We start from the raw sequence: 26,311 nt of genomic DNA on the forward strand, positions 1-26,311 counted from the left end.
GTCTAGCGGTAAGGTCCCACAGAACAGAGCATAGCTGCTCAGTGGTCTAGCGGTAAGGTCCCACAGAACAGAGCATAGCTGCTCAGTGGTCTAGCGGTAAGGTCCCACAGAACAGAGCATAGCTGCTCAGTGGTCTAGCGGTAAGGTCCCACAGAACAGAGCATAGCTGCTCAGTGGTCTAGCGGTAAGGTCCCACAGAACAGAGCATAGCTGCTCAGTGGTCTAGCGGTAAGGTCCCACAGAACAGAGCATAGCTGCTCAGTGGTCTAGCGGTAAGGTCCCACAGAACAGAGCATAGCTGCTCAGTGGTCTAGCGGTAAGGTCCCACAGAACAGAGCATAGCTGCTCAGTGGTCTAGCGGTAAGGTCCCACAGAACAGAGCATAGCTGCTCAGTGGTCTAGCGGTAAGGTCCCACAGAACAGAGCATAGCTGCTCAGTGGTCTAGCGGTAAGGTCCCACAGAACAGAGCATAGCTGCTCAGTGGTCTAGCGGTAAGGTCCCACAGAACAGAGCATAGCTGCTCAGTGGTCTAGCGGTAAGGTCCCACAGAACAGAGCATAGCTGCTCAGTGGTCTAGCGGTAAGGTCCCACAGAACAGAGCATAGCTGCTCAGTGGTCTAGCGGTAAGGTCCCACAGAACAGAGCATAGCTGCTCAGTGGTCTAGCGGTAAGGTCCCACAGAACAGAGCATAGCTGCTCAGTGGTCTAGCGGTAAGGTCCCACAGAACAGAGCATAGCTGCTCAGTGGTCTAGCGGTAAGGTCCCACAGAACAGAGCATAGCTGCTCAGTGGTCTAGCGGTAAGGTCCCACAGAACAGAGCATAGCTGCTCAGTGGTCTAGCGGTAAGGTCCCACAGAACAGAGCATAGCTGCTCAGTGGTCTAGCGGTAAGGTCCCACAGAACAGAGCATAGCTGCTCAGTGGTCTAGCGGTAAGGTCCCACAGAACAGAGCATAGCTGCTCAGTGGTCTAGCGGTAAGGTCCCACAGAACAGAGCATAGCTGCTCAGTGGTCTAGCGGTAAGGTCCCACAGAACAGAGCATAGCTGCTCAGTGGTCTAGCGGTAAGGTCCCACAGAACAGAGCATAGCTGCTCAGTGGTCTAGCGGTAAGGTCCCACAGAACAGAGCATAGCTGCTCAGTGGTCTAGCGGTAAGGTCCCACAGAACAGAGCATAGCTGCTCAGTGGTCTAGCGGTAAGGTCCCACAGAACAGAGCATAGCTGCTCAGTGGTCTAGCGGTAAGGTCCCACAGAACAGAGCATAGCTGCTCAGTGGTCTAGCGGTAAGGTCCCACAGAACAGAGCATAGCTGCTCAGTGGTCTAGCGGTAAGGTCCCACAGAACAGAGCATAGCTGCTCAGTGGTCTAGCGGTAGGGTCCCACAGAACAGAGCATAGCTGCTCAGTGGTCTAGCGGTAGGGTCCCACAGAACAGAGCATAGCTGCTCAGTGGTCTAGCGGTAAGGTCCCACAGAACAGAGCATAGCTGCTCAGTGGTCTAGCGGTAGGGTCCCACAGAACAGAGCATAGCTGCTCAGTGGTCTAGCGGTAGGGTCCCACAGAACAGAGCATAGCTGCTCAGTGGTCTAGCGGTAGGGTCCCACAGAACAGAGCATAGCTGCTCAGTGGTCTAGCGGTAAGGTCCCACAGAACAGAGCATAGCTGCTCAGTGGTCTAGCGGTAAGGTCCCACAGAACAGAGCATAGCTGCTCAGTGGTCTAGCGGTAAGGTCCCACAGAACAGAGCATAGGTGCTCAGTGGTCTAGCGGTAAGGTCCCACAGAACAGAGCATAGCTGCTCAGTGGTCTAGCGGTAAGGTCCCACAGAACAGAGCATAGCTGCTCAGTGGTCTAGCGGTAAGGTCCCACAGAACAGAGCATAGCTGCTCAGTGGTCTAGCGGTAAGGTCCCACAGAACACAGCATAGCTGCTCAGTGGTCTAGCGGTAAGGTCCCACAGAACAGAGCATAGCTGCTCAGTGGTCTAGCGGTAAGGTCCCACAGAACAGAGCATAGCTGCTCAGTGGTCTAGCGGTAAGGTCCCACAGAACAGAGCATAGCTGCTCAGTGGTCTAGCGGTAAGGTCCCACAGAACAGAGCATAGCTGCTCAGTGGTCTAGCGGTAAGGTCCCACAGAACAGAGCATAGCTGCTCAGTGGTCTAGCGGTAAGGTCCCACAGAACAGAGCATAGCTGCTCAGTGGTCTAGCGGTAAGGTCCCACAGAACAGAGCATAGCTGCTCAGTGGTCTAGCGGTAAGGTCCCACAGAACAGAGCATAGCTGCTCAGTGCTCTAGCGGTTAGAGTGTCCGCCCTGAGGCCGGGGGTTCGATCCCCGACCGGGTCATACCAAAGACTGTAAACATGGGACCCAGTGCCTCCCTACTAGCGTCATGTCCAGGGGGTGACGTCACTCGCTCATCCCCTGGTTCTAAAGTCCTGACGTCACTCGCTCATCCCCTGGTTGTCTGGTTCACGGCAGTAATGTCTATGGAGAACAACATGGGCTCATCTTAACACTAGCACGACGGAGCGGTCTTTCTGACCGATTTTGAAAATTTTAAGTGGATTTTCTTTGCCCATGAAGTCCTGAGAAAGTTCCCCTTGCATGACTTTTTCTAAATGTTCGATTCAAATAATCTGTTTTTTTTTTTCATCTGAAACGTTTTGTAAATATGATTTTAGACATGATTATACCTACTATAAATTGACCTCACCCTTTCTCCCCCGCAAGCAGTGATGTTCACACCTCCCTCCCGGAGTCCCGGCTGGAGACGGGCATTGTTCAAGCTAATGTGTAATTTGCATTCCAACTACTACCACATGTTACGAATGTACTCACAACATAGATTAAATGTTGTTTTAGAGGTTATATTTGTTATATGTGGTTTGCAGAAATAACAATGTCTGACTTAATGTCTGAAATATATGGTGAAATATGGTGTGTTGACTGACTGGCGTATTGTTTCCACCAAGCGCATAGCTCAATAGATATAAATAAATGTTGACTATACACACCATCTTTATAGCATAATTATGTAAGGTGGTGATGATACAAATAAATCAATTATCCTGGAATAATAAAGTTTATAGCATGGTCTGTTTGACCCGACCGACATTTCCTTTCCTTGGAGCGAGAATGCTTGCCGATGCGCGATTCCAAATAAAAATGACAGTGTTTGAAATCAGTCCAACCCGATAGACGTCCCGAACCTCTAAATGTTTTGTCAGTCAAAAGATAACAGTTCTGTCCGTCCTTCTTTGTCTGTAAAATGTTCTGCACGCGACCAGTGGAACTGATCTGCACGCATCACGGCTCTCTTTTTTTTCTCTCTCCCTCTCTCACGGGGAGGGAGAGAATATGTTCATGGATCCAAGTAACTGACGGTGAGGTATGCGGAAGTGCATTTTAGATAACGCTGTAGCACTATTTGTGGCGGTGATGCGTCACATGACTTGATCTATCCTATGGGCGGCGGTGGCTCAGGGGTAGAGTTTCCGGATGGTAACCGCAAGGTCGCCAGTTCGAACCCAGGCACCCCCTGAGTTAGTGTCGAAGTGTCCTTGAGCAAGACACTGAACCCCTAATTGCTCCTGATGTGCTGGTTGGTGCCTTGCATGGTTTCCGCTGCCATCAGTGTATGAATGTGTGTGTGAATGGGTGAATGTAATGCACAATCTATGTAAAGCGCCTTGGATAAAGGCGCCATTTACCATTTACCATTTATGGTATATAAACCGTGCTGCTATAAACCTCAGCTGCTGCTGAGATTGCAGACATCTGGTGCTGGCACAATCAATCAAATATATATTAATTACATCGATGCGCCATACCCATACATGTGTAGCCTATAATGTCTCCCCCTCTATATAAAAATGACAATATAAAAATGTCGTATTTCGTCTGACTGGGCAATGCGCCTGGCTCTGGCTGTGGTATTTTATTGGCTCAATACAAAGTCGAACAGTGTTTTATCCGTTCCCAAACTGTGTTGGAACAGACAGACAGACAGACAGACAGGAATGCACCGTGCAGCAACACAAGCGCTCCATTATGCAGGAGAAAGAGAAGTCAGTGGTAAAACACGCGTCTGCTTCACCACCAGCGTTTGGCTCCCCCTGGTGGAGACGAGACGCCTGGCGGTGTTTCACCACCAGCGTTTGGCTCCCCCTGGTGGAGACGAGACGCCCGGCGGTGTTTCACCACCAGCGTTTGGCTCCCCCTGGTGGAGACGAGACGCCTGGCGGTGTTTCACCACCAGCGTTTGGCTCCCCCTGGTGGAGACGAGACGCCCGGCGGTGTTTCACCACCAGCGTTTGGCTCCCCCTGGTGGAGACGAGACGCCCGGCGGTGTTCTGATGTCCTCACAGAGAGCTAACGGTGTCCGTCAGGACGCTGCTGAAAGGATTGGTGGCTAGGAGGAGGGGGGTGGAAGGTAGCGGGGGGCCTGTGTGTGTGTGTGACCAAAACGATGGATTTATGACGCCCCAGCACGACCGCAGACAGCTCCAAAAAACAATTCCGGGAAAACAATCAAGTTGAAAATGACAGAGCTCCCATCCCCCCCCCCCCCCCCACACACACACACAGAGACCATCCACTATAGCCCCAGGGCACAGCACGCCTGCCTATGTGTGCAGCCATGTACGGCGCGCACGCACACGCACACACACACACACACACACACACACACACACACACACACACACACACACACACACACACACACACACACACACACACACACACAATATATTCTTTCAGAGTGAACGTTTTAACTCAAATCTTTGCTTCTGGGGGGTCCCTGGAACTACATATTTTAAGATGGGGGTCCCTGGAACTACATATTTTAAGGGTGGTCCGCAGCCAAATCGTTGACATGAAAAGGGTTGAGCACCACAGAAACAGAAACAGGCTTTTCAGAAAACTGTCAGGATTTAGAAGACATTTGTTTAGAATGGTTTAGGTCTAAATGCATTAGGCTTCCTCCACTCTGGACCAGGTCTAAATGCATTAGGCTTCCTCCACTCTGGACCCGTGACCTCCATTACCTCTGCTATTTAGAACCCAAATCCTGACACATCGTATTTAACCCATTTTGGGCGGGAACCCCTTTTGGTGTTTTAAAGCATTATGTTATACTTTAGCTATTGAAAAATAGCAAAAAATTGAAATATTGAAAAATAGCTCGCGCTACAAGCTTGTAGATCTGCTATTTCTTTTTAATCGTGAAAATGTGCCTCAAATCTTTGAATATATTATTACAGAGTGAACATTTTAACTCAAATCTTTGCTTCTGGGGGGTCCCTGGAACAACATATTTTCAGACAGGGGGGGCGGAGGCATATTTCATATAATTTTTGGGGTCCTTGACATGAAATATTAAATGTAGAACCACTGATACAGAAACATGAGGTTTTTCAGAAAACTGTCATGATTTAGAAGACATTTTTTGAAATTTTGAAAGTCAGTCCTAAATGGGTGAAAGATCTGGTATTTGTATATGCCGTCTCTAAGTTGTCCGTTTCCAGCTTTGCATACCTGCCATGTTGAGAGACCAACACAGTGCCCCCTAGTGGCTGCAGGTTGAGACCAACACAGTCTGTCTGTCTGCCCCCTAGTGGCTGCAGGTTGAGACCAACACAGTCTGTCTGCCCCCTAGTGGCTGCAGGTTACTGCCCCCTAGTGGCTGCAGGTTACTGCCCCCTAGTGGCTGCAGGTTACTGCCCCCTAGTGGCTGCAGGTTACTAGGGGGACCAACACAGTGCCCCCTAGTGGCTGCAGGGGTCTTATACTCTGTGTGGTGCCAGTCAGAGGGTCTTATACTCTGTGTGATGCCAGTCAGAGGGTCTTATACCCTGTGTGGTGCCAGTCAGAGGGTCTTATACGCTGTGTGGTGCCAGTCAGAGGTTCTGGTGCCAGTCAGAGGTTCTGGTGCCAGTCAGAGGTTCTGGTGCCAGTCAGAGGTTCTGGTGCCAGTCAGAGGTTCTTACCCTGCGTGCCAGCCCCACTGCGATGTAGCAGTTATCTCCCTCGCTGGCGATCTCCAGCTCGTAGTAGTGGCATCGCGTGCCCAGCGGGCGCCGCGCCTGCGCCAGGCCCACGTCGGAGATGCTCTTCCCTTTGCCCACGTACTCCAGCAGCTGGCAGGAGGAGGAAGAACACACGATGGCACCGTTACCACACTGTGTTTCTGGTGAAAACAAGCCATGTTCAACTGCTAATAACCACACAACTGAACATGCCGGTAACAGACTTATTTTGTCAGATGAAAAGTAGAGAATCTCTTCTTTCAGATATTTGGTGTTTACATTTTTAGAACTAAGAATATTCTGTGGATCTTTAGAGAAATTCTGTCTGGCAATCAATTTCTTTGAGTGAGTTATGCCATCCATAATGTTTTATGTTTGTACTGTGAACGGGCGTTGGGTGACACACTGTCGTGGAAAGCCAACCGATGGAGCTCGGGGCAGCGTTTCGACACTTCCCTAAAACTTGCATCGGTCGCATAGCAGCGAGCTTGTTGTTTTAAAATAGACATGAAGCCACAGGCTGCTTTTAGCAGCATTATAGTAGCTGTCTGTCTGTCGGTGTCGGCTCTGGTGCATTCAGAAACCTTTCTGTCTGTCGGTGTCGGCTCTGCCTCTCAGGTGCATTCAGAAACCTTTCTGTCTGTCGGTGTCGGCTCTCAGGTGCATTCAGAAACCTTTCTGTCTGTCGGTGTCGGCTCTCAGGTGCATTCAGAAACCTTTCTTCACACCTTTCCAACAGACTGATCATTCATTCATTCATTCATTCATTCATTCGTCTGTGTAGTTATCTGTAGTAGGCTGTGTGGTGGAGGTCTGTGTAGTTATCTGTAGTAGGCTGTGTGGTGGAGGCCTGTGTAGTTATCTATAGTAGGCTGTGTGGTGGAGGCCTGTGTAGTTATCTGTAGTAGGCTGTGTGGTGGAGGTCTGTGTAGTTATCTGTAGTAGGCTGTGTGGTGGAGGTCTGTGTAGTTATCTGTAGTAGGCTGTGTGGTGGAGGCCTGTGTAGTTATCTGTAGTAGGCTGTGTGGTGGAGGCCTGTGTAGTTATCTGTAGTAGGCTGTGTGGTGGAGGCCTGTGTAGTTATCTGTAGTAGGCTGTGTGGTGGAGGTCTGTGTAGTTATCTGTAGTAGGCTGTGTGGTGGAGGCCTGTGTAGTTATCTGTAGTAGGCTGTGTGGTGGAGGCCTGTGTAGTTATCTGTAGTAGGCTGTGTGGTGGAGGCCTGTGTAGTTATCTGTAGTAGGCTGTGTGGTGGAGGCCTGTGTAGTTATCTGTAGTAGGCTGTGTGGTGGAGGCCTGTGTAGTTATCTGTAGTAGGCTGTGTGGTGGAGGCCTGTGTAGTTATCTGTAGTAGGCTGTGTGGTGGAGGCCTGTGTAGTTATCTGTAGTAGGCTGTGTGGTGGAGGCCTGTGTAGTTATCTGTAGTAGGCTGTGTGGTGGAGGCCTGTGTAGTTATCTGTAGTAGGCTGTGTGGTGGAGGCCTGTGTAGTTATCTGTAGTAGGCTGTGTGGTGGAGGTCTGTGTAGTTATCTGTAGTAGGCTGTGTGGTGGAGGCCTGTGTAGTTATCTGTAGTAGGCTGTGTGGTGGAGGCCTGTGTAGTTATCTGTAGTAGGCTGTGTGGTGGAGGCCTGTGTAGTTATCTGTAGTAGGCTGTGTGGTGGAGGTCTGTGTAGTTATCTGTAGTAGGCTGTGTGGTGGAGGCCTGTGTAGTTATCTGTAGTAGGCTGTGTGGTGGAGGTCTGTGTAGTTATCTGTAGTAGGCTGTGTGGTGGAGGCCTGTGTAGTTATCTGTAGTAGGCTGTGTGGTGGAGAGCTGCACCTTTCCAGTGCAATAACACAAGACAATGGTAGACGTGTGGGAGAATGGAGGGTTATTAGAAACACAGCAGGTATGCAGGTCGACTGCCCTGTGGCGACCCAGCTGTGGTACGGGTCCCCCCTCCCCCCCCGCCCTCCCCCCTCCTCCTCTTTCAACTCAGAACTAGGGTTTTGTTGTGTGCGTCCCCCCCCCCCCCCCACCCCCACCCCCCCAGACTCATAAATCTCTGCCGCCGTGCTGTCAGGAGCAGGAAGGAGAGAAGCCAGTGAAAGGAGGAGAGAGACGATGACACATTTGTCCTCGGGGGCAAAATGCTGGTACTGTACATTTACAGTAATGATTTACTGATGATAATAGAGGCGTGGTCATCACAATCTACAATGTAGGCATTTATCAGACGCTCTGAATCCAGAGAGATTTACAGTAACCAGAAAAAACCCATGGTCATATCACATACGTCAAAACAGTCACCATGAATCATACGTAAGCTAAGAACCTAACAGTGGAATATCTATATAATGAAACTATGAGTATATAGAGTGCTATGTCTACTTAAAAAAATCACACCCGTGTGAAGTGAGGGGCGCTCTTATCATCTTTCATGATACATGTAATGATGTAAAACAAACAGTGACAAAACAAACATTAAATTATCTTTATTGTCAATGGCGTTTTTAAAACATTGAACTAAAAACAAACTAAATTCTCTTTATTGTTAATGGCATTTAATGTTTGTGTTTAGTGACAAGATGATGTACATTTTCCCTTCATTGTCAATGGCGTTTTAAAAACAAACATTAAACCTGTATATCTATAAAATGCAATCTAAGTTACATAAGTTGAGCCTTTGCATACGCCTGTAAGGTCGTCGAGGCGCTACGGGCTAAGATGGAGTCTGAAGAGGTGGGTTTTCAGACTATGGCAGAAGATTAGGAGTGCGTTGGCTGATCTGAGCGTGCGGGAGGGTTTGTAGAGTCCGATCAGACTCGCAAGATATGGCGGTGCCATACCTTTGGTTGCTTTGAATGCCAGCATCAGAGTTTTGTACCCTGTGCGGGCAGCAACTGGGAATAGAGGTTTTTCAGAAAACTACACATCAATTTGTGGGGGGGTTCTTGGTGAAGCAGTGACTCACGTTCCCGGTGTGTGTGTGTGTGTGTGGGGGGGGCTTTGGTGAAGCAGTGACTCACGTTCCCGGTGACTCTGACGTCGTGCAGTCGAGCCCAGTCGTCTTCGTGGCTGTCGACCATCATCAGACCCTCGTCTTCCTCAGTCAGCCACTCGGCCTGCAGGTCCAGCTGCACCTCCTCCCCCACGGAGAGCATCCCTACGGCAGGGAACAGAGCCCCGGGAGCAGCCATGTCCACCTTACCCACCTGGAGACACAATATGACACTTAACACCACCTCCTCCCCCACGGAGAGCATCCCTACGGCAGGGAACAGAGCCCCGGGAGCAGCCATGTCCACCTTACCCACCTGGAGACACAATATGACACTTAACACCACCTCCTCCCCCACGGAGAGCATCCCCACAGCGGGTAACAGAGCCCTTATTGAACTATAGAGATAGTGTGTAACGATTTGCAGGATTTCTGGACAGAATCTGGAGGAGTAATACCAAAAAATGTGTTTTACAAAAGTCAGCCTCCTGGTGGCGCTATAACAGGCCGTTCTGGATAATTTGGGGCATAGGTTCATCGTTGGCATCCAGGGAGTGCAAAACATACTCTCTCCCCATGCCTTTATGGTGGAGACAACTAAACATACTCTCTCCCCATGCCTTCATGGTGGAGACAACTAAACATACTCTCTCCCCATGCCTTCATGGTGGAGACAACTAAACATACTCTCTCCCCATGCCTTCATGGTGGAGACAACTAAACATGCTCTCTCCCCATGCCTTCATGGTGGAGACAATAAAACATACTCTCACCCCATGCCTTCATGGTGGAGACAATAAAACATACTCTCTCCCCATGCCTTCATGGTGGAGACAACTAAACATACTCTCTCCCCATGCCTTCATGGTGGAGACAATAAAACATACTCTCACCCCATGGCTTCGGCCTGGTGGAGACAATAAAACATACTCTCTCCCCATGCCTTCATGGTGGAGACAATAAAACATACTCTCTCCCCATGCCTTCATGGTGGAGACAATAAAACATACTCTCTCCCCATGCCTTCATGGTGGAGACAATAAAACATACTCTCTCCTCATGCCTTCATGGTGGAGACAATAAAACATACTCTCTCCCCATGCCTTCCACCTGGTGGAGACAACTAAACATACTCTCTCCCCATGCCTTCATGGTGGAGACAATAAAACATTCTCTCTCCCCATGCCTTCGGCCAGGTGGAGACAATTAAACATACTCTCTCCCCATGCCTTCATTGTGGAGACAATAAAACATACTCTCTCCCCATGCCTTCATGGTGGAGACAATAAAACATACTCTCTCCCCATGCCTTCGGCCTGGTGGAGACAACTAAACATACTCTCTCCCCATGCCTTCGGCCTGGTGGAGACAAGTAAACATACTCTCTCCCCATGCCTTCATGGTGGAGACAATAAAACATACTCTCTCCCCATGCCTTCAGCCTGGTGGAGACAATAAAACATACTCTCTCCCCATGCCTTTGGCCTGGTGAAGACAATAAAACATACTCTCTCCCCATGCCTTCGGCCTGGTGAAGACAACTAAACATACTCTCTCCTCATGCCTTCAGCCTGGTGGAGACAACTAAACATACTCTCTCCCCATGCCTTCATGGTGGAGACAACTAAACATACTCTCTCCCCATGCCTTCATTCTCCAACTGATCCAAAATGCCGCAGCTCGCTTGGTCTTCAACCAGCCAAAATTCTCACATGTCTCCCCCCTGCTCCGCTCCCTGCACTGGCTCCCGGTCGCTGCCCGCACAGAATACAAAACTCTGATGCTGGCATTTAAAGCAACCAAAGGTATGGCTCCCCCATATCTTGCAAGCATGATTGAACCCTACAAACCCTCCCGCGCACTCAGATCAGCCAACGCAGGGAAGCTGGAAGTACCCTCACTAAAAACACCGGGGACAACGCTCCACACGTCCCAAACTCTTCTCCCTTCTGGCCCCAAAACTGTGGAATGCACTTCCCGTTGCAATCAGAACTGCAGCATCACTCCCGATCTTCCGCCGTAGTTTGAAAACCCACCTTTTCAGACTCCATCATGGCCCATAGCACTTACCCTACCCCCTTAGACAGCACTTTTTAGACTTAGTTAGCATTTGAAACAGACTTGTCATGTAGACAGCACAATAACAGTACAGCATAGTATAATATATATGTATAGCTTATATGTATAGTGTCATCATATATAGATATGTTCTAGTTACGTTCTTAGCTTGATAAATGCTTTTTATATATGTGATGTATTCCCATGCTTTTTGTTCTTGCTTAATGTAAATCGCTCTGGATTAAGAGCGTCTGCTAAATGCCTAAATTGTAAATTGTTCATGGTGGAGACAACTAAACATACTCTCTCCCCATGCCTTCGGCCTGGTGGAGACAACTAAACATACTCTCTCCCCATGCCTTCAGCCTGGTGGAGACAATAAAACATACTCTCTCCCCATGCCTTCGGCCTGGTGGAGACAACTAAACATACTCTCTCCCCATGCCTTCGGCCTGGTGGAGACAACTAAACATACTCTCTCCCCATGCCTTCGGCCTGGTGGAGACAACTAAACATACTCTCTCCCCATGCCTTCGGCCTGATGGAGACAATAAAACATACTCTCTCCTTCAGCCTGGTGGAGACAACTAAACATACTCTCTCCCCATGCCTTCGGCCTGATGGAGACAATAAAACATACTCTCTCCCCATGCCTTCATGGTGGAGCCAATGACAACGTACCTCCTTGCCGTTCTTGGTGAAGAACACGGTGATCTGTCCTTCATCAAAGGTGTCCCTGTAGATCCCACATCCCATCCGGTCTCCTCGGTTACACTTCGGCCCAAACTGCTGCCCCACACTCTGACCGTTGTAGAGCCTGGAAGGAGGGTTGTGTGTGAGGTTTAAGGAGTGTTGTGTGTGAGGTTTAAGGAGTGTTGTGTGTGAGGTTTAAGGAGTGCTGTGTGTGAGGTTCAATTCTACAGCAGCCTGAGTAAGGAGTGCTGTGTGTGAGGTTTAAGGAGTGTTGTGTGTGAGGTTCAATTCTACAGCCTGAGTAAGGAGTGCTGTGTGTGAGGTTTAAGGAGTGCTGTGTGTGAGGTTTAAGGAGTGATGTGTGTGAGGTTTAAGGAGTGTTGTGTGTGAGGTTTAAGGAGTGTTGTGTGTGAGGTGTGAGGTTTAAGGAGTGTTGTGTGTGAGGTTTAAGGAGTGATGTGTGTGAGGTTTAAGGAGTGATGCGTGTGAGGTGTAAGGAGTGATGCGTGTGAGGTTTAAGGAGTGTTGCGTGTGAGGTTTAAGGAGTGATGTGTGTGAGGTTTAAGGAGTGCTGTGTGTGAGGTTTAAGGAGTGTTGTGTGTGAGATTTAAGGAGTGTTGTGTATGAGGTTTAAGGAGTGCTGTGTGTGAGGTTTAAGGAGTGATGTGTGTGAGGTTTAAGGAGTGTTGTGTGTGAGGTTTAAGGAGTGTTGTGTGTGAGGTTTAAGGAGTGCTGTGTGTGAGGTTTAAGGAGTGTTGTGTGTGAGGATTAAGGAGTGTTGTGTGTGAGGTTTAAGGAGTGCTGTGTGTTAGGTTTAAGGAGTGTTGTGTGTGAGGATTAAGGAGTGCTGTGTGTGAGGTTTAAGGAGTGTTGTGTGTGAGGTTTAAGGAGTGTTGTGTGTGAGGATTAAGGAGTGTTGTGTGTGAGGTTTAAGGAGTGCTGTGTGTTAGGTTTAAGGAGTGTTGTGTGTGAGGATTAAGGAGTGTTGTGTGTGAGGTTTAAGGAGTGTTGTGTGTGAGGTTTAAGGTGTGTTGTGTGTGAGGATTAAGGAGTGTTGTGTGTGAGGTTTAAGGAGTGCTGTGTGAGGTTCAATTCTAAACTAAGTTCAGGCTCTACAAAGTGGTAAGCTACGTTATGTTATCATAGTAACCATGGTAACATACTGTCCATCGTCAGCATGGTAACGTTATATTAATGTCATGGTAACATACTGTCCACCGTCAGCATGGTAACGTTAGTTATAGTGTTGTCATGGTAACATACTGTCCACCGTCAGCATGGTAACGTTAGTTATAGTGTTGTCATGGTAACATACTGTCCACCGTCAGCATGGTAACGTTAGTTATAGTGTTGTCATGGTAACATACTGTCCACCGTCAGCATGGTAACGTTAGTTATAGTGTTGTCATGGTAACATACTGTCCACCATCAGCATGGTAACGTTATAGTGTTGTCATAGTTGTTAGAGCCATTTTCTATTTATGATTATTTGTATTTATTCTGATTATTATTGCCTGCTTTATGAATTGTATGTTTTGGCGGTCATTTAATTATTATAATTATGCTATGAATTTGACGTGCTGAATGGAGGTTTCCCCTCCCCTTTTGAGAAGGCATATGTAGGGGCAGGGCACCTGACGACAGACAGGTGACTCCCTGCTGGGAGATAGAATGTGACACAGACAGGGAAGCGTCACAGTTTGTTGACCGTGCTCATGCAGGCTCTTCTTGTTTCATTTGAATACAAGTTTAAGTTTGTGACGGAGAAATAAATGTTTTGATGCAACTGAATTATCCGATCTCCGTGAGTTAATTTGTATCTACAAGAAGAGAGGCGACGCGAGTTATACAGCAACAATAGACTGCACCACCCCGACCCAGTGGCCTTATTTGTTTGGAAAGAAAGGCCACGATAATAGTAACCATGGTAACATACTGTCCACCATCAGCATGGTAACGTTATTGTTGTCATAGTAACCATGGTAACATACTGTCCACCATCAGCATGGTAACGTTAGTTATAGTGTTGTCATGGTAACATACTGTCCACCATCAGCATGGTAACGTTATAGTGTTGTCATGGTAACATACTGTCCACCATCAGCATGGTAACGTTAGTTATAGTGTTGTCATGGTAACATACTGTCCACCGTCAGCATGGTAACGTTAGTTATAGTGTTGTCATGGTAACATACTGTCCACCATCAGCATGGTAACGTTATAGTGTTGTCATGGTAACATACTGTCCACCATCAGCATGGTAACGTTAGTTATATTGTTGTAATAATAAATTGAAGGAACATAGTAACCATGGTAACATACTGTCCATCGTCAGCATGGTAAGCTACTGATCGAGGCAGCCATCCTGGCTGATGGTCCAGCTTGTAGTGCAGAGGAACCAGACCTACAGCGATCATCCCCCTCACTCCTGTGTCCCTGATGGTTACCTGTAAATATATGATGCTACATTATCACTCATGTGTCCCTTATCATCACCTGATGGGATATATGACATCTATGATTACATTTGAGAGAATCCCACGTATTTGTCCCCATGATGGAGGACACAAATTTGGTCCCCCCCCCCCCCCCCCCAAAAAAAACAAACAAACATGTGTCACGTCTAAACTTTGATTATTTGACAGACAGACAGACAGACAGACAGACAGGTTTATTGGTGACATCACCACTGGAGACAAAGAGCAACGGAGCGCGATGGTAACATCCATCCGAACATAGCAGATCTACAAGCTCACAACGCCTCGCAGCGGGACGCGTTGTGAGCTTGTAGATCTGCTATGTTCGCTATTGTTGTACAGTACAGTACAGTACAGTACAGTACAGTACAGTACAGTACAGTACAGTACAGTACAGTACAGTACAGTACAGGTTCTGAAATGTATTAGAATGATCTAGTCTAGATTTTAACAGGAAAGGCCATGTTTTAAAACATTTTACTGTACCTCAAAATAGCGGTTTCCTTTTGATAACGCCACGCCAGACACAAAACAGCCCACTTCATCCGAGTTCCCCTGATACCTGCAAAACATATTTAGACATGCAAACAATAAAATCAGGGTCTCTCAGGGTTCCATAGCGCTATAGTGTAACAGAGTGGCTCACAGCCTGATGGTGGCGCTATAGTGTAGCAGAGTGGCTCACAGCCTGATGGTGGCGCTATAGTGTAGCAGAGTGGCTCACAGCCTGATGGTGGCGCTATAGTGTAGCAGAGTGGCTCAGCCTGATGGTGGCGCTATAGTGTAGCAGAGTGGCTCACAGCCTGATGGTGGCGCTATAGTGTAGCAGAGTGGCTCACAGCCTGATGGTGGCGCTATAGGGTAGCAGAGTGGCTCACAGCCTGATGGTGGCGCTATAGTGTAGCAGAGTGGCTCACAGCCTGATGGTGGCGCTATAGTGTAGCAGAGTGGCTCAGAGCCTCAGCCTGATGGTGGTGCTATAGTGTAGCAGAGTGGCTCACAGCCTGATGGTGGCGCTATAGTGTAGCAGAGTGGCTCAGCCTGATGGTGGCGCTATAGTGTAGCAGAGTGGCTCACAGCCTGATGGTGGTGCTATAGTGTAGCAGAGTGGCTCACAGCCTGATGGTGGCGCTATAGTGTAGCAGAGTGGCTCACAGCCTGATGGTGGTGCTATAGTGTAGCAGAGTGGCTCACAGCCTGATGGTGGCGCTATAGTGTAGCAGAGTGGCTCACAGCCTGATGGTGGCGCTATAGTGTAGCAGAGTGGCTCAGAGCCTGATGGTGGCGCTATAGTGTAGCAGAGTGGCTCACAGCCTGATGGTGGCGCTATAGTGTAGCAGAGTGGCTCACAGCCTGATGGTGGCGCTATAGTGTAGCAGAGTGGCTCACAGCCTGATGGCCTCAAAAGTGTAATATCTCCCCCCTGGTCCATAGGGATATCCCTTTGGCTTAGTGGTTAAGAAAGAAAGCTTTCCACGCCGGCAGACCTGGGTTCGATTCCCGGGTCTCTTACACACGCGTATATCTTTTCTACGTCCGAGCATAGACATGGTAACGCCCCGCCTGCCTCCGATTGGCCTACCATAGACATGGTGACGCCCCGCCTGCCTCCGATTGGCCTACCATAGACATGGTAACGCCCCGCCTGCCTCCGATTGGCCTACCATAGACATGGTGACGCCCCGCCTGCCTCCGATTGGCCTACCATAGACATGGTAACGCCCCGCCTGCCTCCGCTTGGCCTACCATAGACATGGTAACGCCCCGCCTGCCTCCGATTGGCCTACCATAGACATGGTGACGCCCCGCCTGCCTCCGATTGGCCTACCATAGACATGGTAACGCCCCGCCTGCCTCCGATTGGCCTACCATAGACATGGTAACGCCCCGCCTGCCTCCGATTGGCCTACCATAGACATGGTAACGCCCCGCCTGCCTCCGATTGGCCTACCATAGACATGGTAACGCCCCGCCTGCCTCCGATTGGCCTACCATAGACATGGTAACGCCCCGCCTGCCTCCGATTGGCCTAACGACACTGCCGGCCTTACCAGAGTTTCCTCCGAGGTGGAAGATACATGCTGGATAGTCTGCTGCGAGGTTACTCCGTGGTGGGAAATAATAAATAAAGTACGAGAATGACAGCTTGGCACGCGCAACAGTAACTTTTATTTTTGTAGAAGAGGCAAACTAATATTGTTTATTCCGTTATTTTATTTGTATACATGTGTAAACTTGAAACATTATTGTTTATTATCAATTGCACAGGTGAGGGGATTTAGGCTGATTAGGCAGATCTACAAGCTCATAGCGCAGCACTGAGTGCTACACTACAAGCTTGTAGATCTGTTATTTTTATTTTATTTTTTCCCTGAATTCTTATTGAGAAATTGACAAGGAAAAAAAAGACAAGAAAAACGGAAAAAGGAAAAACAAACTAGATCTGCGATTTTTTTTAAATCGTGAAAATGTGGCGCAAATCTTTGAATATATATTATTTCAGTGCGAACGTTTTTAACTCAAATCTTTGCTTCTGGGGGGTCCCTGGAACTACATATTTTCAGATGGGGGTCGGCGACCAAATGCATATATTTTTGGGGTCCTTGACATGAAATACGTTGAGAACGACTGATATAGAAACATGGGGATTTTCAGAAAACTGTCAGGATTTAGAAAACATTTGTAGAATCATCCTCAGGTCTAAATGGGTTAATAGTCCGACCGGCAGAACACGATTATTATTATTATTATTATTATTATAGTTTTAGTAAAAACAGAGAGGTGTGTTTGGGTGAGCGGTGAGTCTCTAGATGTGGATGTGTCTGTGTATGTGGATGTGTCTCTAGATGGATGTGTCTCTAGATGGATGTGTCTCTAGATGGATGTGTCTCTAGATGGATGTGTCTCTAGATGGATGTGTCCCTAGATGGATGTGTCTCTAGATGGATGTGTCTCTAGATGCAGATCAATCAATGGTCCTTTGTGTGAGCTGTAGTGGAGGTGTGAGTCCTTTGGAGGTGTGGAGGTGTGAGTCCTTTGGAGGTGTGGAGGTGTGGAGGTGTGAGTCCTTTGTGTGAGCTGTAGTGGAGGTGTGTGGAGGTGTGTAGTGTAGGTGTGTAGTGGAGCTTTGTGTGAGCTGTAGTGGAGGTGTGTGGAGGTGTGTAGTGTAGGTGTGTAGTGGAGCTTTGTGTGAGCTGTAGTGGAGGTGTGAAGAGTCTTTAAACCATTTAAACCTGAGGACGATTCTACAAATGTCTTCTAAATCCTGACAGTTGTCTGAGAAACCCATGGTTTTCATGTCAAGAACCCCAAAAAATATATGCAATTGGCCACCGACCCCCCCAGATTTGAGATAAAAACGTTCGCTCTGAATCTTCTGAAAGAATATATATATTCAAAGATTTGTGCCACATTTTCACGATTTTTCAAAACATAGCAGACCTACAAGCTCGTAGCCGCGCTATGAGCTTGTAGGTCTGCTAAGTATAACATAATGCTTAAAACACCTTCCCGACCTGAACGGGTTTCACCGCTGATAAGTGGCGTACTCTCTCCTGATTGGCTGACATTTTGTCACCTACCTACCTGATACAGAACAAACACTGGATGGTGATTACTCAGAATAGAATCAGAATATAGTGATTTAACCTTTTAACTAAAATAAAAAAACATTTTGTGTAACGATACAGCGATACGATACATGTCTCTCACCTCAGTCAGTCTGTCCTTCACCATTAGGGGTGTGTCTCTCACCTCAGTCAGTCTGTCCTTCACCATTAGGGGTGTGTCCTTCACCTCAGTCAGTCTGCCCTTCACCATTAGGGGTGTGTCTCTCACCTCAGTCAGTCTGTCCTTCACCATTAGGGGTGTGTCTCTCACCTCAGTCAGTCTGTCCTTCACCATTAGGGGTGTGTCTCTCACCTCAGTCAGTCTGTCCTTCACCATTAGGGGTGTGTCTCTCACCTCAGTCAGTCTGTCCTTCACCATTAGGGGTGTGTCCTTCACCTCAGTCAGTCTGTCCTTCACCATTAGGGTCAGTCTGTCCTTCACCATTAGGGGTGTGTCTCTCACCTCAGTCAGTCTGTCCTTCACCATTAGGGGTGTGTCTCTCACCTCAGTCAGTCTGCCCTTCACCATTAGGGGTGTGTCTCTCACCTCAGTCAGTCTGTCCTTCACCATTAGGGGTGTGTCCTTCACCTCAGTCAGTCTGTCCTTCACCATTAGGGGTGTGTCTCTCACCTCAGTCAGTCTGTCCTTCACCATTAGGGGTGTGTCTCTCACCTCAGTCAGTCTGTCCTTCACCATTAGGGGTGTGTCTCTCACCTCAGTCAGTCTGTCCTTCACCATTAGGGGTGTGTCTCTCACCTCAGTCAGTCTGTCCTTCACCATTAGGGTCAGTCTGTCCTTCACCATTAGGGGTGTGTCTCTCACCTCAGTCAGTCTGTCCTTCACCATTAGGGGTGTGTCTCTCACCTCAGTCAGTCTGTCCTTCACCATTAGGGGTGTGTCCTTCACCTCAGTCAGTCTGTCCTTCACCATTAGGGTCAGTCTGTCCTTCACCATTAGGGGTGTGTCCTTCACCTCAGTCAGTCTGTCCTTCACCATTAGGGGTGTGTCCTTCACCTCAGTCAGTCTGTCCTTCACCATTAGGGGTGTGTCCTTCACCTCAGTCAGTCTGCCCTTCACCATTAGGGGTGTGTCTCTCACCTCAGTCAGTCTGTCCTTCACCATTAGGGGTGTGTCCTTCACCTCAGTCAGTCTGTCCTTCACCATTAGGGGTGTGTCTCTCACCTCAGTCAGTCTGTCCTTCACCATTAGGGGTGTGTCTCTCACCTCAGTCAGTCTGTCCTTCACCATTAGGGGTGTGTCTCTCACCTCAGTCAGTCTGTCCTTCACCATTAGGGGTGTGTCCTTCACCTCAGTCAGTCTGTCCTTCACCATTAGGGTCAGTCTGTCCTTCACCATTAGGGGTGTGTCCTTCACCATTAGGGGTGTGTCCTTCACCTCAGTCAGTCTGTCCTTCACCATTAGGGGTGTGTCTCTCACCTCAGTCAGTCTGTCCTTCACCATTAGGGGTGTGTCTCTCACCTCAGTCAGTCTGTCCTTCACCATTAGGGGTGTGTCTCTCACCTCAGTCAGTCTGTCCTTCACCATTAGGGGTGTGTCCTTCACCTCAGTCAGTCTGTCCTTCACCATTAGGGGTGTGTCCTTCACCTCAGTCAGTCTGTCCTTCACCATTAGGGGTGTGTCCTTCACCTCAGTCAGTCTGTCCTTCACCATTAGGGGTGTGTCTCTCACCTCAGTCAGTCTGTCCTTCACCATTAGGGGTGTGCTGAAATATCGATATTGCGATATATATCGATACGTGCTCCCGCGATAAATAATCGATATTGATTATTAAAATATCTATATCGAAAAAAAGAAGAAAAAAAAGAAATTTGAAATGTTCATAATGAAGTGATGAACAACATGTTTAGAAAAGGAGGAAATGACAGCTAAAATAAAGCCAATCCCACTCTCAGATTCCACAGCAACCAGAAGTACTGAATTACTGGATGGTGATTTAATGTCCAAACAGCTTTGTGGGAATACAGAATACAGAATACATTACCCCAGCAGCGGACAAGTCCACTGACACCAGTGATAATGGTCAGTTGGTGGTGTTTGTGAGGTATTATGATGATGACACCAGTGATAATGGTCAGTTGGTGGTGTTTGTGAGGTATTATGATGATACCAGTGATAATGGTCAGTTGGTGGTGTTTGTGAGGTATTATGATGATACCAGTGATAATGGTCAGTTGGTGGTGTTTGTGAGGTATTATGATGATACCAGTGATAATGGTCAGTTGGTGGTGTTTGTGAGGTATTATGATGATACCAGTGATAATGGTCAGTTGGTGGTGTTTGTGAGGTATTATGATACCAGTGATAATGGTCAGTTGGTGGTGTTTGTGAGGTATTATGATGATACCAGTGATAATGGTCAGTTGGTGGTGTTTGTGAGGTATTATGATGATGATACCAGTGATAATGGTCAGTTGGTGGTGTTTGTGAGGTATTTATATGATGATACCAGTGATAATGGTCAGTTGGTGGTGTTTGTGAGGTATTATGATGATACCAGTGATAATGGTCAGTTGGTGGTGTTTGTGAGGTATTATGATGATACCAGTGATAATGGTCAGTTGGTGGTGTTTGTGAGGTATTATGATGATACCAGTGATAATGGTCAGTTGGTGGTGTTTGTGAGGTATTTATATGATGATACCAGTGATAATGGTCAGTTGGTGGTGTTTGTGAGGTATTTATATGATGATACCAGTGATAATGGTCAGTTGGTGGTGTTTGTGAGGTATTATGATGATACCAGTGATAATGGTCAGTTGGTGGTGTTTGTGAGGTATTATGATGATACCAGTGATAATGGTCAGTTGGTGGTGTTTGTGAGGTATTATGATGATACCAGTGATAATGGTCAGTTGGTGGTGTTTGTGAGGTATTATGATGATACCAGTGATAATGGTCAGTTGGTGGTGTTTGTGAGGTATTTATATGATGATACCAGTGATAATGGTCAGTTGGTGGTGTTTGTGAGGTATTATGATGATACCAGTGATAATGGTCAGTTGGTGGTGTTTGTGAGGTATTATGATGATACCAGTGATAATGGTCAGTTGGTGGTGTTTGTGAGGTATTATGATGAGGGCATGAGGCAAAGGGGGAGTTTATTGAGTATTAATTTAGTGTTTGAGTGGTGCAACCACTATAGACAGCTATGTGTGTGTCCCTCCCTGTGTCCGAGCACGGAAATAGCGCTTTTTCAGTTCAGTATTTTGTAGTTGCAGATATCGTGATATATCGTTGATGAAATTTCATACAATATATCGATATATCGCAATATATCGAATATCGTGATATTATCGTTACCGAGGACCTAATATCGCGATATATATATCGTATCGTGAGGTACCCATATCGTCCCACCCCTATTCATCATGTCTCACCAGTCTGTCCTTCATCATTCCTCAGATTCGGCACAAACAAGGGACTAAATTAATTTCCTATGCCACCAAAATGTGGACCGCCCTACCAACAGTCATTAAGACATGCAAATCCCTTGACTCCTTCAAAACCGCTCTCAAAGGGCACCTACGGATGGCTGCAATTCGAAACTGGCCCCCGTAAAATCTGAATCCCCCCCACCGCCCACCCCTTTTCCCCCTCACTGTATATGTTTATTTTCCTTCATCATCCAATCAGAACTCACCTCAGTAAGTCTCCGTCCTTCATCATCCAATCAGAACTCACCTCAGTAAGTCTCCGTCCTTCATCATCCAATCAGAACTCACCTCAGTAAATCTCCGTCCTTCATCATGCGTCTGAACCTCTCCCTGAACCTCACGGCTCGAACCTCACGCAGATCTCTGATCCTCCGCCGCCACTTCAGATAGTGATGATTGATGTCATCCATGTTGTTGTGATGATGTCACTACAGTCTGGTAGGGGAGAGAGATGTCATTCATGTTGTTGTGATGATGTCACTACAGTCTGGTAGGGGAGAGAGAGATGTCATTCATGTTGTTGTGATGATGTCACTACAGTCTGGTAGGGGAGAGAGAGATGTCATTCATGTTGTTGTGATGATGTCACTACAGTCTGGTAGGGGAGATAGAGATGCCATTCTTGTTGTTGTGATGATGTCACTACAGTCTGGTAGGGGACAGAGAGATGTCATTCATGTTGTTGTGATGATGTCACTACAGTCTGGTAGGGGAGAGAGAGATGTAATTCATGTTGTTGTGATGATGTCACTACAGTCTGGTAGGGGACAGAGAGATGCCATTCATGTTGTTGTGATGATGTCACTACAGTCTGGTAGGGGAGAGAGAGATGCCATTCTTGTTGCCATCATCATAACATTTACAATCTGGTAGAGGGGAGAGAAAAAGATTCTAATCTATCTCATCGCCATCGTGGCCTCGACTGTCTTAATGCCACCATTGACAGCCATGGGATGACTGTCTAAATGCCACCATTGACAGCCATGGGATGACTGTCTAAATGCCACCATTGACAGCCATGGGATGACTGTCTAAATGCCACCATTGACAGCCATGGGATGACTGTCTAAATGCCACCATTGACAGCCATGGGATGACTGTCTTAATGCCACCATTGATAGCCATGGGATGACTGTCTAAATGCCACCATTGACAGCCATGGGATGTGGTGTTTACTGCGTTCTCTCCAGCGGATTCGACCGTTATCTCTGCATTGGAACGGCGAAATCATCCGTTATCAGCACGTTTGAATGGTGCCAAAATGTGCATCTGCTATAAAAATAGCAGATCTACAAGCTCATAGTGCGGCACTTGTAGGTCTGCTATTTTTCAAAAATCATGAAAATGTGGCTTTGAATATATATTCTTTCACAGCGAACGTTTAACTAAAATCTTTGCTTCTGGGAGGTCCCTGGAGGAACAACATATATTCAGATGGGGGTTGGTGGCAAATTACATATCATTTTTGGGGTCCTTGACATGAAATATTGAGCACCACTGATATAGAAACATGAGATATTTCAGAAAACTGTCATGATTTAGAAGATTTTTTTTTTAATTTTGACGTCAGGCCTAAATGGGAGTCGCCTTGAGAAGCAACAGTACCCAAGATATTTAGCCTCTCTGTGTGACGCGAGTCCATTCCATGTGAGAGTCTCAGTCTAGCCATCACCAACCAGGGACTCCTGTATCGGACACGTTGTGAGCTTGTAGATCTGCTATTTTTTGGCTAATGTTACCCCCAGAATAGGGACTTGGACGGAAACCCCTGTTGTTGTTTTAAGCATTAGGTTATACTTTAGCTGTTGAAAAATAGCAGACCTACAAGATCGTAGCGTGGCACAGAGTGCCGTGCTACTTGTAGATCTTCTATTTTTGAAAAATTGTTCAAATGTGGCGAAAATCTTTTGAAAATTCTTTCAGAGCGTTTTTAACTCAAATCTTTGCTTCTGGGGCAAAGATTTGAGTGACCGCGGTCGAGATCATGGATTCCACAATGCTACGCCAGACTTCCCGGTCCTTCATTGCCATCCCCAGTTCCTGCTTACTGAAGCATGTGTCCCTAGCGATGACATCATGTGTCCCTAGTGATGACATCATGTGTCCCTAGTGATGACATCATGTGTCCCTAGCGATGACATCATGTGTCCCTAGTGATGACCAGTGAAGAACCACGGGGGTCCTGGTTGTTGAGGACCAGTGAAGAAACACGGGGTCCTGGTTGTTCAGGACCAGTGAAGAAACACAGGGTCCTGGTTGTTGAGGCAGGACCAGTGAAGAAACACAGGGTCCTGGTTGTTGAGGCAGGACCAGTGAAGAAACACAGGGTCCTGGTTGTTGAGGCAGGACCAGTGAAGAAACACAGGGTCCTGGTTGTTGAGGACCAGTGAAGAAACACAGGGTCCTGGTTGTTGAGGACCAGTGAAGAAACACAGGGTCCTGGTTGTTGAGGACCAGTGAAGAAACACAGGGTCCTGGTTGTTGAGGACCAGTGAAGAAACACAGGGTCCTGGTTGTTGAGGACCAGTGAAGAAACACAGGGTCCTGGTTGTTGAGGAACAGTGAAGAAACACGGGGTCCTGGTTGTTGAGGACCAGTGAAGAAACACGGGGTCCTGGTTGTTGAGGACCAGTGAAGAAACACGGGGTCCTGGTTGTTCAGGACCAGTGAAGAAACACAGGGTCCTGGTTGTTGAGGCAGGACCAGTGAAGAAACAGGGTCCTGGGTGTTGAGGCAGGACCAGTGAAGAAACACAGGGTCCTGGTTGTTGAGGCAGGACCAGTGAAGAAACACAGGGTCCTGGTCGTTGAGGACCAGTGAAGAAACACAGGGTCCTGGTCGTTGAGGACCAGTGAAGAAACACGGGGTCCTGGTTGTTGAGGACCAGTGAAGAAACACAGGGTCCTGGTTGTTGAGGACCAGTGAAGAAACACGGGGTCCTGGTTGTTGAGGACCAGTGAAGAAACACAGGGTCCTGGTTGTTGAGGACCAGTGAAGAAACACGGGGTCCTGGTTGTTGAGGACCAGTGAAGAAACACAGGGTCCTGGTTGTTGAGGCAGGACCAGTGAAGAAACACAGGGTCCTGGTTGTTGAGGACCAGTGAAGAAACACAGGGTCCTGGTTGTTGAGGCAGGACCAGTGAAGAAACACAGGGTCCTGGTTGTTGAGGCAGGACCAGTGAAGAAACACAGGGTCCTGGTTGCTTTGAGGACCAGTGAAGAAACACAGGGTCCTGGTTGTTGAGGCAGGACCAGTGAAGAAACACAGGGTCCTGGTTGTTGAGGCAGGACCAGTGAAGAAACACGGGGTCCTGGTTGTTGAGGCAGGACCAGTGAAGAAACACAGGGTCCTGGTTGTTGAGGACCAGTGAAGAAACACAGGGTCCTGGTTGTTGAGGACCAGTGAAGAAACACAGGTTCCTGGTTGTTGAGGCAGGACCAGTGAAGAAACACAGGGTCCTGGTTGCTTTGAGGACCAGTGAAGAAACACGAGGTCCTGGTTGTTGAGGACCAGTGAAGAAACACGGGGTCCTGGTTGTTGAGGACCAGTGAAGAAACACAGGGTCCTGGTTGTTGAGGCAGGACCAGTGAAGAAACACAGGGTCCTGGTTGTTGAGGCAGGACCAGTGAAGAAACACAGGGTCCTGGTTGTTGAGGCAGGACCAGTGAAGAAACACAGGGTCCTGGTTGCTTTGAGGCAGGACCAGTGAAGAAACACAGGGTCCTGGTTGTTGAGGACCAGTGAAGAAACACAGGTTCCTGGTTGTTGAGGCAGGACCAGTGAAGAAACACGGGGTCCTGGTTGTTCAGGACCAGTGAAGAAACACAGGGTCCTGGTTGCTTTGAGGACCAGTGAAGAAACACGGGGTCCTGGTTGTTGAGGACCAGTGAAGAAACCCGGGGTCCTGGTTGTTGAGGACCAGTGAAGAAACACAGGGTACTGGTTGTTCAGGACCAGTGAAGAAACACAGGGTCCTGGTTGTTGAGGACCAGTGAAGAAACACAGGGTCCTGGTTGTTGAGGACCAGTGAAGAAACACAGGTTCCTGGTTGTTGAGGCAGGACCAGTGAAGAAACACAGGGTCCTGGTTGCTTTGAGGACCAGTGAAGAAACACGAGGTCCTGGTTGTTGAGGACCAGTGAAGAAACACGGGGTCCTGGTTGTTGAGGACCAGTGAAGAAACACAGGGTCCTGGTTGTTGAGGCAGGACCAGTGAAGAAACACAGGGTCCTGGTTGTTGAGGCAGGACCAGTGAAGAAACACAGGGTCCTGGTTGTTGAGGCAGGACCAGTGAAGAAACACAGGGTCCTGGTTGCTTTGAGGCAGGACCAGTGAAGAAACACAGGGTCCTGGTTGTTGAGGACCAGTGAAGAAACACAGGTTCCTGGTTGTTGAGGCAGGACCAGTGAAGAAACACGGGGTCCTGGTTGTTCAGGACCAGTGAAGAAACACAGGGTCCTGGTTGCTTTGAGGACCAGTGAAGAAACACGGGGTCCTGGTTGTTGAGGACCAGTGAAGAAACCCGGGGTCCTGGTTGTTGAGGACCAGTGAAGAAACACAGGGTACTGGTTGTTCAGGACCAGTGAAGAAACACAGGGTCCTGGTTGTTGAGGACCAGTGAAGAAACCCGGGGTCCTGGTTGTTGAGGACCAGTGAAGAAACACAGGGTCCTGGTTGTTCAGGACCAGTGAAGAAACACAGGGTCCTGGTTGTTCAGGACCAGTGAAGAAACACAGGGTCCTGGTTGTTGAGGACCAGTGAAGAAACCCGGGGTCCTGGTTGTTGAGGACCAGTGAAGAAACACAGGGTCCTGGTTGTTGAGGACCAGTGAAGAAACCCGGGGTCCTGGTTGTTCAAGCGATTGGGTTCTTATTCAGGGAGTTCATTTTAATGCTTTTGTTATATTCCACGTGACGTGAAGAATATTAATGATCAGGGGTTGGTTGCCGCTAAGGTCTCAGAGGAAGTTGCCGACAGGAAGTTGCCCACAGGTCAAGTTTAACCCAATT

At 48.0% G+C, this 26,311-nt stretch overlaps 1 protein-coding gene across 1 annotated transcript in view; it reads right to left on the reverse strand.

Annotated features, from left to right (window-relative positions):
• LOC306927627 (SPRY domain-containing protein 3-like) overlaps positions 1-26,311 on the reverse strand; it is a 48,383-nt gene that overhangs the window by 15,107 nt on the left and 6,965 nt on the right. The window contains exons 2-7 of the mRNA XM_079507427.1: positions 21,591-21,737; positions 14,725-14,800; positions 14,084-14,208; positions 11,750-11,885; positions 9,039-9,224; positions 5,992-6,141 (exon numbers count right to left, since the gene is read on the reverse strand). Coding sequence (XP_079363553.1) covers positions 5,992-6,141; positions 9,039-9,224; positions 11,750-11,885; positions 14,084-14,208; positions 14,725-14,800; positions 21,591-21,712 — 795 coding nt within the window. The 5' untranslated portion in view covers positions 21,713-21,737. The remainder of the gene's footprint in view (positions 1-5,991; positions 6,142-9,038; positions 9,225-11,749; positions 11,886-14,083; positions 14,209-14,724; positions 14,801-21,590; positions 21,738-26,311) is intronic.

Source organism: Electrona antarctica (assembly GCF_951216825.1).
Source record: "Electrona antarctica genome assembly, chromosome: 8".
Taxonomy (NCBI): Eukaryota; Metazoa; Chordata; class Actinopteri; order Myctophiformes; family Myctophidae; genus Electrona; species Electrona antarctica.